The 13768-nt window shown below is 38.0% G+C and overlaps 1 protein-coding gene and 1 non-coding gene across 2 annotated transcripts in view; both read left to right on the top strand.

Moving 5' to 3' along the window:
• RNF145 (ring finger protein 145) overlaps positions 1 to 13768 on the top strand; it is a 64520-nt gene that overhangs the window by 12383 nt on the left and 38369 nt on the right. Inside the window, exon 3 of the mRNA XM_086705361.1 lies at positions 2844 to 2952. Within this exon, the coding sequence (XP_086561487.1) occupies positions 2844 to 2952 (109 nt within the window). The remainder of the gene's footprint in view (positions 1 to 2843; positions 2953 to 13768) is intronic.
• On the top strand, positions 3176 to 3260 carry TRNAL-UAG (transfer RNA leucine (anticodon UAG)). Its single transcript has one exon. It is a non-coding gene; the product is annotated as a tRNA-Leu (tRNA).

Here is a 13768-nt window from a genome sequence, read left to right as displayed (position 1 = left end):
ATGCATATTTGCATGGGCAATAGTTTTGGCTTGTATTTTTCAAATAATTAGATTATATACATGTTATAATTTAGATAAATTATTCATACTGTTCTTGCTTTAGCAGTATTCATAATTGCTTAAGATTCTTGTGTGACATTTTTTGTTATCACTGAGTTATTTTTCCACTGCAGTGTGAAAAAGGAGGGGGATAATTGGGCCATAGGGTTTTTGTTGTTTTGTTTTTTTGTTTTCTTACCTCACTTAAAAGTGTATCTAAAGGATTTGAGAACTGTTGGCCCAGTCTAAACTCTTTATTAGTGTATACAAGGCTTTATATTGAAGTGTTAGCCACCAGTTCTATCAGCATCATCTCCCAGTACTTTTTTATTTACACCAAATTTTAGTCTAGCCTACAGAGTTTATGGTCTCCTGAAAACATCCTTTTTTTTTTTTTTTTATGGTTTTCATGCCTGCTATTCTCTTTTCCTAAAATGTTTTTCTTTTTCTTAGCCTGATAAATTCACTGTTCTCAGTCCAGGTCAAGCTTAATCACTTAATAATAGCCCTTCTAATATTTGTATATTACAGCACCAATATTGTATCATACTTTTGTCCATGTTTTTTTTTTTTTTTTAATTTTTTTTTTTAACGTTTATTATTTTTGGGACAGAGAGAGACAGAGCATGAAAGGGGGAGGGGCAGAGAGAGAGGGAGACACAGAATTGGAAACAGGCTCCAGGCTCCGAGCCATCAGCCCAGAGCCTGATGCGGGGCTCGAACTCACGGACCGCGAGATCGTGACCTGGCTGAAGTCGGACGCTTAACCGACTGCACCACCCAGGTGCCCCAATGTCCATGTTTTTTCACTAGACTATGATTACTTTATTGTTTGGATCTTTCATGTCTAGAAATGCATATGGTTCACACTTTATATGTAATAATTGGTTGAGTGGATAATTGAAAGAATGAATAAAATCAATATGTTTAGTCTAGAGGATTTGACAGCTATTTTATGAGATGTGCACAAAAAGGGAAAGATAGGAATATCTGGAAAGGAAAATGATAGTTCATTAAAAGAGAACTTATGGAGAGTTTTCATGCAGTAGATTGAATAGAAAATCCTCAGTCACAAACACTAAACATGCTTGCTAAATATAATAAACATCCTTTTTAAATACCTCTAAAGTCCTTTGAGATAGGGATTAAAAAATAAATTGGGGAAATTATTTTAAGAAATTAAAAGTTAGTAGAAATACTTCTGTCTAGTTTCTGCTGGATTGTTCTTAAAGTTAGGATATGTGGGAAATCTGAATTCTACCTCTTTAGTCCCTAGCATAGTGCTCCTGTCTCCTTAGCTTTACGCATGAGAGGTGCATTGGGTACTAAGAAGGGTTATCTGTACCGTAATAAAGACTCGCTAATAAATGGAAAATAGTTATGGAAGAGTAGACAAGAACCAGATATTGCAAGACCTAGACTGTCAGACTGAGAAGTTAAGAACTTTTGAAGGTTTTTAAGCAAGAGATTTGTCTAGATGAAGGTGATGGTTTTGTACTGAAGTGTAGGATCAATGAGGATGGAAAGAGACTGAAAGAAGAATAGCTATTAGTATGCTATTATATTGAGAGTGGACTGGGATATGGGGCATAGAGACTGGAAAGGAAGGGTGACATGAGACACTTAACTGGGAAAGACTCAGCAGGACTTGGTGATGACGGAAAGATGACTCAGGTTTGAGTCCGAGTGAATGGGATTTAGGGGAGAAAGAGGGTGAGCCAGCCTGTTGAGGGAGGAGGATGGGTGCTCAGTTTGTACTTGTATATGAGAACATTTAAGTGGATTATATCCCAGGCATTGTGAGATATGATATATCTGCTTAGAATAAGAAATGATTGCTTTTTTTTTTTTTTTTTTTTGGCATATGCAGTAGGTAGGTTCTCAGTAACTTTGTTGATAACATACATTTAGAATGGTATATTTGAAGCAGCAACATAAATTGCTTGAGCTAAATACTTTGTAGGGGAAAAAGCAGTTTAGGGACTAAATTTCCTTTGTTCATTTGAGGGGGTAAAAAGCAGCGGGGGAATTTGGAGGTTATAAGGAAATCCATGCCACAGAGCCAGTTTTGAGGGTGGTTGCCGGGACAAGGATAAGCAGGGTGTTTTAGGTTTGACAAGTAGGCAGTTGTTGACTTCTGAGTTTTTTTTTAGAGTAGAAGGACAAAGAAGGTTCATAGAGCATTTATAGGTTGTAGACGATTAAGAGGAAATAATGGAGTGTTAGAGAATGGAGGCATTAGTACAGATAGTTTACAACATTTGTCAGTGGAATGAGAAAAATAGATAATATCGTGAAGAGAAGTTTCTCAAGATTGGAAGAAGAGCCCTGTATGTCCTTTGAAGAGAAAAGTGAACACTGGTGTTAGGGGGATGATTGAAGATGTAGGAGATTAGGAATTAGAAAAATAAGATCTTGAGTCAAGTGGAAGAGGCAGCTTTAGAGAGGGACATTAAGCAGTGTTTCCTCTGGGACGAGAGGATGAGAGAATTGGTGTAGAACAAGTAAGTTGACATCAAGGAAAGGTAGATAATGAGAGGAGTGCTGTTGTACCTTTGTGTGGTATACTTGATTGTAAAGCAGAGAAAGCTACAAAAAAAAGTGAAAAATGCTTTGTTTTCAACAAAAAGTCCATAGTGATTTTTACTGTATTAAACTTACTTTGGTATGAAGTAAAAAACCTGAAAGTTGTTGAAACTTAATTGGAAAGTAATTGACTTCAGGTTCTTTTTATTAGTATAATTAATTGGAAGACTAAATTAGAATTATATTTTATTTATAATATCTCTTTATTTCTACTACAGGTTATATTTTAAGTGTTGTGCTACTAACCTTGCCCAGACAGCATCTGGTTCAGCTTTACCTGTATTTTTTGACTGCCCTGCTCCTCTATGCTGGCCATCAAATCTCCAGGTAAGAATGTGACCTTGTTTTTGAAATGTATGACCAAATATGGTTTTTCATTACCAATAAAATATTTTTCATGAACACTGTTAATAAACTGAGGCTTTGCTAAGTTCCAGAACAGGGTTTTTAATATTTGTTTTTTAAGTAAATATTATTTTATAGAAATAATAGCTGGGGTTATGCCTCAAATTTTATTTCTGCGTTTAAAAACAACCTTAATATGAGGGTTGCCTGGGTGGCTCAGTCGGTTGAGTGTCTGACTTAGGCTCAGGTCACGATCTCATGGTTCATGGGTTCGAGCCCCATGTCGGGCTCTGTGCTGACATCTCAGAGACTGGAGCCTGCCTCAGATTCTGTGTCTCCCTCTCTCTCTGCCCCTCCCCTGTTCGTGCTTTGTCTCTCTCTCAGAAATAAACAAACATTAAGAAAAATTAAAAAAAAAAACAATCAATATGAAATGGACCTTAAGATTATGTTTACAGAGATACTCATGAGCTTTTCTATATCACCTAAGACAAGAATTTCCAAAGATAGGCTGTAGAATATTTTAACAATTATAGACTTGATTATTTTCATCATTTTAGGGAATCAAGTTTATGATGCAGGAGAATCGGCATGAGATGCGACCACCTATATAGTGGATGATTTGTATAAATTATCTGATGAGTTTCATGGTATAGCTCAGAACTTCTTCATCTTTAGCAATATTGTGTTTGTCTGGGTCTGCTAGTCCTAAATTTTAAGACTCTGGTCTGCCGATGAAAATGAACTTCCTACTTTGGAATGGAATGTTAAAATACAGGTGAACCAAAAGCCACACAGTAAATGTAATGGTGGGGGTATAAATAAATTTGGAGGGTATGATTTCTTTTGTTATGATTGAAATGTATAACCAAAATTAAATATACTCCCAATCCTAAGAAGAGGGACAGTTACTTTGCGTATATAATAAGAAGTAGTTGTCTAGAAGTCTGAAACGCAGATTTTGGTGTTAGCTTGAAAATTAATCTTAGAAATAGCATTTTTATATTACTAGAATTGAATGGTTGACTTGGAAACTTTTTTACTCTCATAAAATAATACTGTTCATTGGAGATGAGTTTTGGGAAATACAGAAAATTTAAAGGTAGTAACAATTACGTACTGTAATCATACCACCCAGAGATAAACCTGTTAAAATCTGGCATTTCCTTCCAATTTTCTTAATACCTTCTAGTTTTTACCACTTTTGTGGATATGAAAAGAATGAAAATAGCAATAGTCCTGGACTCTTGGCCCCTCTTGTTGAAGCAGGACTTTTATCCTCCTTAAAATTTCATCTGGTTATTACTCAAAGGACCTAAAGCGTTTTGCAGAAACTCCATCTTCTCACATTTCTCTCCTCAGTTCCTGTCTGGTCAGTTTTCTCTGGTACCTGGAAGGTGATGTTTTACTCTAATTGCCATTATCCTTGCCCAGGGTATGTCCTTGGATGTCAGTTACAAAACTGGACCTATTGGAGTAGTACTGCATTTCTTGTAATCCTAACAGTGGTTCAAGTTGAGCTGTGTTTTACTCCTAAAATGAAGACATGAGTTTTCTAATTTTGTGTCACACAAGTATGTCCCTGGGTCTTGGACTCCTTCATGGGAACATGAATTAGATTCGTAGCATCTTTATTCACATAGCCAAGAAGAGGAGTCTAGTGGCCAGTACCAACACAGACAACAGAATGTACTTCCAATCCATTACCACCAGCCCCAAACCCTGACACAGTCTGTTCCTGTGGCCTTACCCAGGACATCTCTGAATCTGAGCTCAAGTTCAAGGTAGAGACACTTCTCTATCTTTATTCCCTTTTTTTTTTTTTTCCTGGAGAGAGAAAGAGGGCACAAGTGAGCGAGGGGCAGAGAGAGAATCCCACAAGAGGGAGAGAGAGAGAGAGAGAAGAGGGGCTCACCTGAAGGAGGGCTTGTGTTCACCTGATGCAGGGCTTGTGCTCACCTGATGCAGGGCTTGAGCTCAGGTGATGTGGGACTCAGATACACAAACCTTGAGATCATGATCTGAGCTGAAGTCAGATGCTTAATGGCTGACCCACTCAGGTGCCCTGTCTTTATTCATTTTTAAGCAAAAATTGTGTCTGTAGAGTATAATGCAGTAGTTAGAGTATAGGGTTTTCTAAGTCATCATTTTCGTGTACAGATGAGTGCCTGGCCATCTAAGAGTGCTGCATTTTTTAGATAAGTGGACAGGTGATTGGGGTGTTTCAAATTCCATGTTCTTTATTTACTACTCTATAACCTCAGTGTCACCAGAAAGATAGGTCTCCGTTTTCTTACCTGCAAAATGTTGATAATATCTTACGGGGCTATCGTAAAGGTTCAGTAAGGTAAGGCATTTAAAGCTCTTAGCATGATTTCTGACATACAAGTGTTCCGTGAATTTTTTCTTTTTTTTTTTTTAAAGTTCTTTATTTTAATTCCGGTATAGTTAACATCAGTGTTATGTTAGTTTTAGGTGTACAATATAGTGATTCAACAATTCTATACAGTACTCCGTGCTCATCATAAGTGTACTCTTAATCCCCTTCACCTATTTCACATCTCCCCCCACCCACCTCCTCTCTGGTAACCATCAGTTCTCTGTAGTTAAGAGTCTGTTTCTTGGTTTGGCTCTCTCTTTTTTTCCCTTTGTTCATTTGTTTTCTTAAATTCCACATATGAATGAAATCATATGGTATCTGTCTTTCTCTGACTTATTTCACTTAGCATTATACTCTCTAGCTCCATCCATCTTGTTGCAAATGGCAAGACCATTCTTTTTTTTATGGCTGAATAATATTCCATTGTGTATGTATATACCACATCTTCTTTATCCATTCATCTGTGACACTTGGGCTGCTTCCATAATTTGGCTGTTGTGAATAATGCTGCAGTAAACATAGGGGTGCATATATCCTTTCGAATTAGGGTTTTTGTATTCTTTGGGTAAATACCCAGTAGTGGGATTACTGGGTTGTAGGGTAGGTCTATGTTTTTTTAATGTTTGTTTATTTTTGAGAGATAGGGAAGGAGTGCGAGTGGGGGAGGGGTAGAGAGAGAAGGAGACACAGAATCTGAAGCAAGCTCCAGGCTCTGAGCTGTCAGCACAGAGTTCGGTGCAGGGCTCAAACCTACACACATGAGATCATAACCTGAGCCAAAGTCAGAAGCTTGACCCACTGAACCACCCAGGCGCCCCAAGGTAGTTCTATTTTTAACTTTTTTGGGGTTTTTTTGTTTGTTTGTTTGTTTGAAGAACTGATCTTTTTTTTTGTAATTTATGAAGAATTCTGTCCTAGATATCCAATTAGAGTATCAACTACAGGATCTTTCAGATTCATCAGTTGGAGTAAGATCCCAGTTGCCTAAAGTTTCTGAATTATGAACTACTTTTTTTTTTTTTTTTTTTTAATTCTCAAGTTAGTTAACGTACAGTGTAGTCTTGGCTTCAGGTGTAGAACCCAGTGATTCATTTTGTACATATGACACCCAGTGCTCATCCTAAAAAGTGTCCTCCTTAATGCCCATCATCCATTTAACCCACCCCCGACACCCCTACCCCCATTAACCCTCAATTTGTTCTCTGTATTTGAGTCTCTTATGATTTGCCTCCCTCTGTTTTAATCTTATTTTTCCTCCCCTTCCCCTATGTTCATCTCAGATTCCGCATATGAAAGAAACCATATGAGATCTGTCTTTCTCTGACTTATTTCGCTTAGCATATCCTCCACTTCCATCTCGTTGTTGCAGATGGCAAGATTTCATTCTTTTTCATCGCTGTGTATTATTCCATTGTATATATAAACCACATCTTTATCCATTCATCAATTGATGGAGATTTGAGCTTTTTCCATAATTTGGCTATTGTTGATAGCACTGCTATAAACATTGGAGTGCATGTGCCCCTTCGAATCAGCATTATTGTATCCTTTGGATAAATTCCTAGTAGTGCAATTGCTGGGTCATTTTGTGAACACTTGATGTTTCTTGTGTTTTTGATTTTAGACATTCTGACAGGTGTGAAGTGATACCTCACTGTAGTTTTGATTTGCATTTCCCTTCTGGTGAGTTATGTTGAGCATCTTTCCATTTGTCTGTTGGCCATCTGGATGTCTTCTTTGGAGAAATGACTATTCATGTCTTCTGCCCATTTTTTAATTGGATTATTTGTTTTTTGGGTGTAGTGCTTAGTGAATTTTAACTAACATTCTTGTGTCTTGTTTTTATTATGCAGCCATGTTTTATGAGCATTTTCCTGTGTGTCATTCTTTAAAAAAAGACTTTTCAAATCTGTATTATGATATAGCTATATAATGATAGCCTTTTAGGTTGATGTGATTTCTTTGATTAATCATCAAAATCCTAAAGTTGAAGGTAGAGCTATATTAGTTATAATTCTGGGTGATAAAACAATGATACTATCCTTTCCCTCATGCTTTTTTGTTTCCATGTGGTTTAGTGGTGTAGTGATGAAAGTCTGTAGCTCTATTTTTATATACCGTGTTGCCATCCAGGCTTTTTTAGAGATCAGAATTCTGTTATATAAAGATAAAGGTGACTGTGACCATGTCAGGGGTAAAGGAAAGCCTTTTTCTGACCATTCTTCTGGTGGCAGTTTTAACTTTTGATTTTTAGTTTATGGGAATGTTTTTTTCTAATGTTTAGAGTTTGTTTTTATTATAAGATCAAACTTATTTAAAATAGTAAAAATAATTATAATAGAATTTTATAATAACACACATAAAATACAAAAACATTTCTTTTTTTTTTTTTTTTCGTTTTGATCCTTATCCCAGTCCTTTGGGATTTATAGAAGAAAAAATTGAAGTGGGTGAATAGCTGGGAAGGAACAGTCTCAGACTTTAATTTGAATGTAGGTTTTCTAATTGCTAGTTTAGTCCTTTTAGGGAGACAGCATGGTTAGTGGGAAGAAAATGAGTTTTCGAATCAGACTGTGTATGAACTAGTTCCCTACTTAGTAAAATATATTACCTTGGCAAGTTGTTTCTTTGAACCTATAAAGAAAGATAATGCCTATCTAATGGAGTTAGTTTTGATATTAAACTAACAAATTTCAAGAAATGAAATATTTTAGTATTTCTTTTCTTACTATAATATTTATTACATGGTGCTGTCTCACAAAAGGTTAGTAAAGATGTGTTATCCTTGATTAATTATTCATAATATGTCACATAAATATTGAGGCTTAAACATTACATTTATAAAATATTAAGGCTGAAGTTTTTAGTTTTAAAAAGCATAATTGTTCACATTTCATGTAGCAACTTTATAGCTATCCTTTTTTTTTTTAAGTAACAGTTTTATTGAGTTATAATTCACATACCTATTTAAGGGACACAGCTCAGTGGTTTTAGTACACTCACAGAATTTTACAGACCATCACCACACTTTAGAACATTTTTTTTTTTATTTATATATGAAATTTATTGTCAAATTGGTTTCCATACAACACCCAGTGCTCATCCCAAAAGGTGCCCTCCTCAATACCCATCACCCACCCTCTCCTCCCTCCCACCCCCCATCAGCCCTTAGTTTGTTCTCAGTTCTCAACAGTCTCTTATGCTTTGGCTCTCTCCCACTCTAACCTCTTTTTTTTTTTTTTTTCCTTCCTCTCCCCCATGGGTTCCTGTTAAGTTTCTCAGGATCCACATAAGAGTGAAACCATATGGTATCTGTCTTTCTCTGTATGGCTTATTTCACTTAGCATCACACTCTCCAGTTCCATCCACGTTGCTACAAAAGGCCATATTTCATTTTTTCTCATTGCCACGTAGTATTCCATTGTGTATATAAACCACAATTTCTTTATCCATTCATCAGTTGATGGACATTTAGGCTCTTTCCATAATTTGGCTATTGTTGAGAGTGCTGCTATGAACATTGGGGTACAAGTGCCCCTATGCATCAGTACTCCTGTGTCCCTTGGATAAATTCCTAGCAGTGCTATTGCTGGGTCATAGGGTAGGTCTATTTTTAATTTTCTGAGGAACCTCCACACTGCTTTCCAGAGCAGCTGCACCAATTTGCATTCCCACCAACAGTGCAAGAGGGTTCCCGTTTCTCCACATCCTCTCCAGCATCTATAGTCTCCTGATTTGTTCATTTTGGCCACTCTGACTGGCATGAGGTGATACCTGAGTGTGGTTTTGATTTGTATTTCCCTGATAAGGAGCGACGCTGAACATCTTTTCATGTGCCTGTTGGCCATCCGGATGTCTTCTTTAGAGAAGTGTCTATTCATGTTTTCTGCCCATTTCTTCACTGGGTTATTTGCTTTTCGGGTGTGGAGTTTGGTGAGCTCTTTATAGATTTTGGATACTAGCCCTTTGTCCGATATGTCATTTGCAAATATCTTTTCCCATTCCGTTGGTTGCCTTTTAGTTTTGTTGGTTGTTTCCTTTGCTGTGCAGAAGCTTTTTATCTTCATAAGGTCCCAGTAATTCACTTTTGCTTTTAATTCCCTTGCCTTTGGGGATGTGTCGAGTAAGAGATTGCTACGGCTGAGGTCAGAGAGGTCTTTTCCTGCTTTCTCCTCTAAGGTTTGGATGGTTTCCTGTCTCACATTCAGGTCCTTTATCCATTTTGAGTTTATTTTTGTGAATGGTGTGAGAAAGTGGTCTAGTTTCAACCTTCTGCATGTTGCTGTCCAGTTCTCCCAGCACCATTTGTTAAAGAGACTGTCTTTTTTCCATTGGATGTTCTTTCCTGCTTTGTCAAAGATGAGTTGGCCATACGTTTGTGGGTCTAGTTCTGGGGTTTCTATTCTATTCCATTGGTCTATGTGTCTGTTTTTGTGCCAATACCATGCTGTCTTGATGATGACAGCTTTGTAGTAGAGGCTAAAGTCTGGGATTGTGATGCCTCCTGCTTTGGTCTTCTTCAAAATTACTTTGGCTATTCGGGGCCTTTTGTGGTTCCATATGAATTTTAGGATTGCTTGTTCTAGTTTCGAGAAGAATGCTGGTGCAATTTTGATTGGGATTGCATTGAATGTGTAGATAGCTTTGGGTAGTATTGACATTTTGACAATATTTATTCTTCCAATCCATGAGCAGGGAATGTCTTTCCATTTCTTTAAATCTTCTTCAATTGCCTTCATAAGCTTTCTATAGTTTTCAGCATACAGATCCTTTACATCTTTGGTTAGATTGATTCCTAGGTATTTTATGCTTCTTGGTGCAATTGTGAATGGGATCAGTTTCTTTATTTGTCTTTCTGTTGCTTCATTGTTAGTGTATAAGAATGCAACTGATTTCTGTACATTGATTTTGTATCCTGCAACTTTGCTGAATTCATGGATCAGTTCTAGCAGACTTTTGGTGGAGTCTATCGGATTTTCCACGTATAATATCATGTCATCTGCAAAAAGCGAAAGCTTGACTTCATCTTTGCCAATTTTGATGCCTTTGATTTCCTTTTGCTGTCTGATTGCTGATGCTAGAACTTCCAGCACTATGTTAAACAACAGCGGTGAGAGTGGGCATCCCTGTCGTGTTCCTGATCTCAGGGAAAAAGCTCTCAGTTTTTCCCCGTTGAGGATGATGTTAGCTGTGGGCTTTTCATAAATGGCTTTTATGATCTTTAAGTATGTTCCTTCTATCCCGACTTTCTCAAGGGTTTTTATTAAGAAAGGGTGCTGGATTTTGTCAAATGCCTTTTCTGCATCGATTGACAGGATCATATGGTTCTTCTCTTTTTTTTTGTTAATGTGATGTATCACGTTGATTGATTTGCGAATGTTGAACCAGCCCTGCATCCCAGGAATGAATCCCACTTGATCATGGTGAATAATTCTTTTTATATGCCGTTGAATTCGATTTGCTAGTATCTTATTGAGAATTTTTGCATCCATATTCATCAGGGATATTGGCCTGTAGTTCTCTTTTTTTACTGGGTCTCTGTCTGGTTTAGGAATCAAAGTAATACTGGCTTCATAGAATGAGTCTGGAAGTTTTCCTTCCCTTTCTATTTCTTGGAATAGCTTGAGAAGGATAGGTATTATCTCTGCTTTAAACGTCTGGTAGAACTCCCCTGGGAAGCCATCTGGTCCTGGACTCTTATTTGTTGGGAGGTTTTTGATAACCGATTCAATTTCTTCGCTGGTTATGGGTCTGTTCAAGCTTTCTATTTCCTCCTGATTGAGTTTTGGAAGAGTGTGGGTGTTCAGGAATTTGTCCATTTCTTCCAGGTTGTCCAATTTGTTGGCATATAATTTTTCATAGTATTCCCTGATAATTGTTTGTATCTCTGAGGGATTGGTTGTAATAATTCCATTTTCATTCATGATTTTATCTATTTGGGTCATCTCCCTTTTCTTTTTGAGAAGCCTGGCTAGAGGTTTGTCAATTTTGTTTATTTTTTCAAAAAACCAACTCTTGGTTTCGTTGATCTGCTCTACAGTTTTTTTAGATTCTATATTGTTTATTTCTGCTCTGATCTTTATTATTTCTCTTCTTCTGCTGGGTTTAGGCTGCCTTTGCTGTTCTGCTTCTATTTCCTTTAGGTGTGCTGTTAGATTTTGTATTTGGGATTTTTCTTGTTTCTTGAGATAGGCCTGGATTGCAATGTATTTTCCTCTCAGGACTGCCTTCGCTGCGTCCCAAAGCGTTTGGATTGTTGTATTTTCATTTTCGTTTGTTTCCATATATTTTTTAATTTCTTCTCTAATTGCCTGGTTGACCCACTCATTCGTTAGTAGGGTGTTCTTTAACCTCCATGTTTTTGGAGGTTTTCCAGACTTTTTTCTGTCGTTGATTTCAAGCTTCATAGCATTGTGGTCTGAAAGTATGCATGGTATGATTTCAATTCTTGCAAACTTATGAAGGGCTGTTTTGTGACCCAGTATATGATCTATCTTGGAGAATGTTCCATGTGCACTCGAGAAGAAAGTATATTTTGTTGCTTTGGGATGCAGAGTTCTAAATATATCTGTCAAGTCCATCTGATCCGATGTCTCATTCAGGGCCCTTGTTTCTTTATTGACCGTGTGTCTAGATGATCTATCCATTTCTGTAAGTGGGGTGTTAAAGTCCCCTGCAATTACCACATTCTTATCAATAAGGTTGCTTATGTTTATGAGTAATTGTTTTATATATTTGGGCGCTCCGGTATTCGGCGCATACACATTTATAATTGTTAGCTCTTCCTGATGGATAGACCCTGTCACTATTATATAATGTCCTTCTTCATCTCTTGTTACAGCCTTTAATTTAAAGTCTAGTTTGTCTGATATAAGTATGCTACTCCAGCTTTCTTTTGGCTTCCAGTCGCATGATAAATAGTTCTCCATCCCCTCACTCTCAATCTAAAGGTGTCCTCAGGTCTAAAATGAGTCTCTTGTAGACAGCAAATAGATGGGTCTTGTTTTTTTATCCATTCTGATACCCTATGTCTTTTGGTTGGCGCATTTAATCCATTTACATTCAGTGTTATTATAGAAAGATACGGGTTTAGAGTCATTGTGATGTCTGTATGTTTTATGCTTGTAGTGATGTCTCTGGTACTTTGTCTCACAGGGTCCCCCTTAGGATCTCTTGTAGGGCTGGTTTAGTGGTGACAAATTCCTTCAGTTTTTGTTTGTTTGGGAAGACCTTTATCTCTCCTTCTATTCTAAATGACAGACTTGCTGGATAAAGGATTCTCGGCTGCATATTTTTTCTGTCTAGCACACTGAAAATCTCGTGCCAATTCTTTCTGGCCTGCCAAGTTTCAAAAGAGAGATCAGTCACGAGTCTTATAGGTCTCCCTTTATATGTGAGGGCACGTTTACCCCTTGCTGCTTTCAGAATTTTCTCTTTATCCTTGTATTTTGCCAGTTTCACTATGATATGTTGTGCAGAAGATCGATTCAAGTTACGTCTGAAGGGAGTTCTCTGTGCCTCTTGGATTTCAATGCCTTTTTCCTTCCCCACTTCAGGGAAGTTCTCAGCTATTATTTCTTCAAGTACCCCTTCAGCACCTTTCCCTCTCTCTTCCTCCTCTGGGATACCTATTATGCGTATATTATTTCTCTTTAGTGTATCACTTAGTTCTCTAATTTTCCCCTCATACTCCTGGATTTTTTTATCTCTCTTTTTCTCAGCTTCCTCTTTTTCCATAACTTTATCTTCTAGTTCACCTATTCTCTCCTCTGCCTCTTCAATCCGAGCCGTGGTGGTTTCCATTTTGTTATGCATTTCGTTTAAAGCGTTTTTCAGCTCCTCGTGACTGTTCCTTAGTCCCTTGATCTCTGTAGCAAGAGATTCTCTGCTGTCAGCTATACTGTTTTCAAGCCCAGCGATTAATTTTATGACTATTATTCTAAATTCACTTTCTGTTATATTATTTAAATCCTTTTTGATCAGCTCATTAGCTGTTGTTATTTCCTGGAGATTCTTCTGAGGGGAATTCTTCCGCTTGGTCATTTTGGATAGTCCCTGGCGTGGTGAGGACCTGCAGGGCACTTCCCCTGTGCTGTGGTGTATAACTGGAGTTGGTGGGCGGAGCCGCAGTCAGACCTGATGTCTGCCCCCAGCCCACCGCTGGGGCCACAGTCAGACTGGTGCGTGCCTTCTCTTCCCCTCTCCTAGGGGCGGGATTCACTGTGGGGTGGGGTGGCCTGTCTGGGCTACTTGCACACTGCCAGGCTTGTGATGCTGGGGATCTGGTGTCTTAGCTGGGGTGGGTAGGCAAGGTGCACGGGGGCAGGAGGGGCAGGCTTAGCTTGCTTCTCCTTAGGTGTTCCACTTCAGGAGGGGCCCTGTGGCAGCAGGAGGGAGTCAGATCCGCTGCCGGAGGTT

Source organism: Puma concolor, chromosome A1 (assembly GCF_028749965.1).
Source record: "Puma concolor isolate L17-30 chromosome A1, mPumCon1.1.hap2, whole genome shotgun sequence".
Classification (NCBI taxonomy): Eukaryota; Metazoa; Chordata; class Mammalia; order Carnivora; family Felidae; genus Puma; species Puma concolor.
This window is presented reverse-complemented; position numbering and strand designations above follow the sequence as displayed.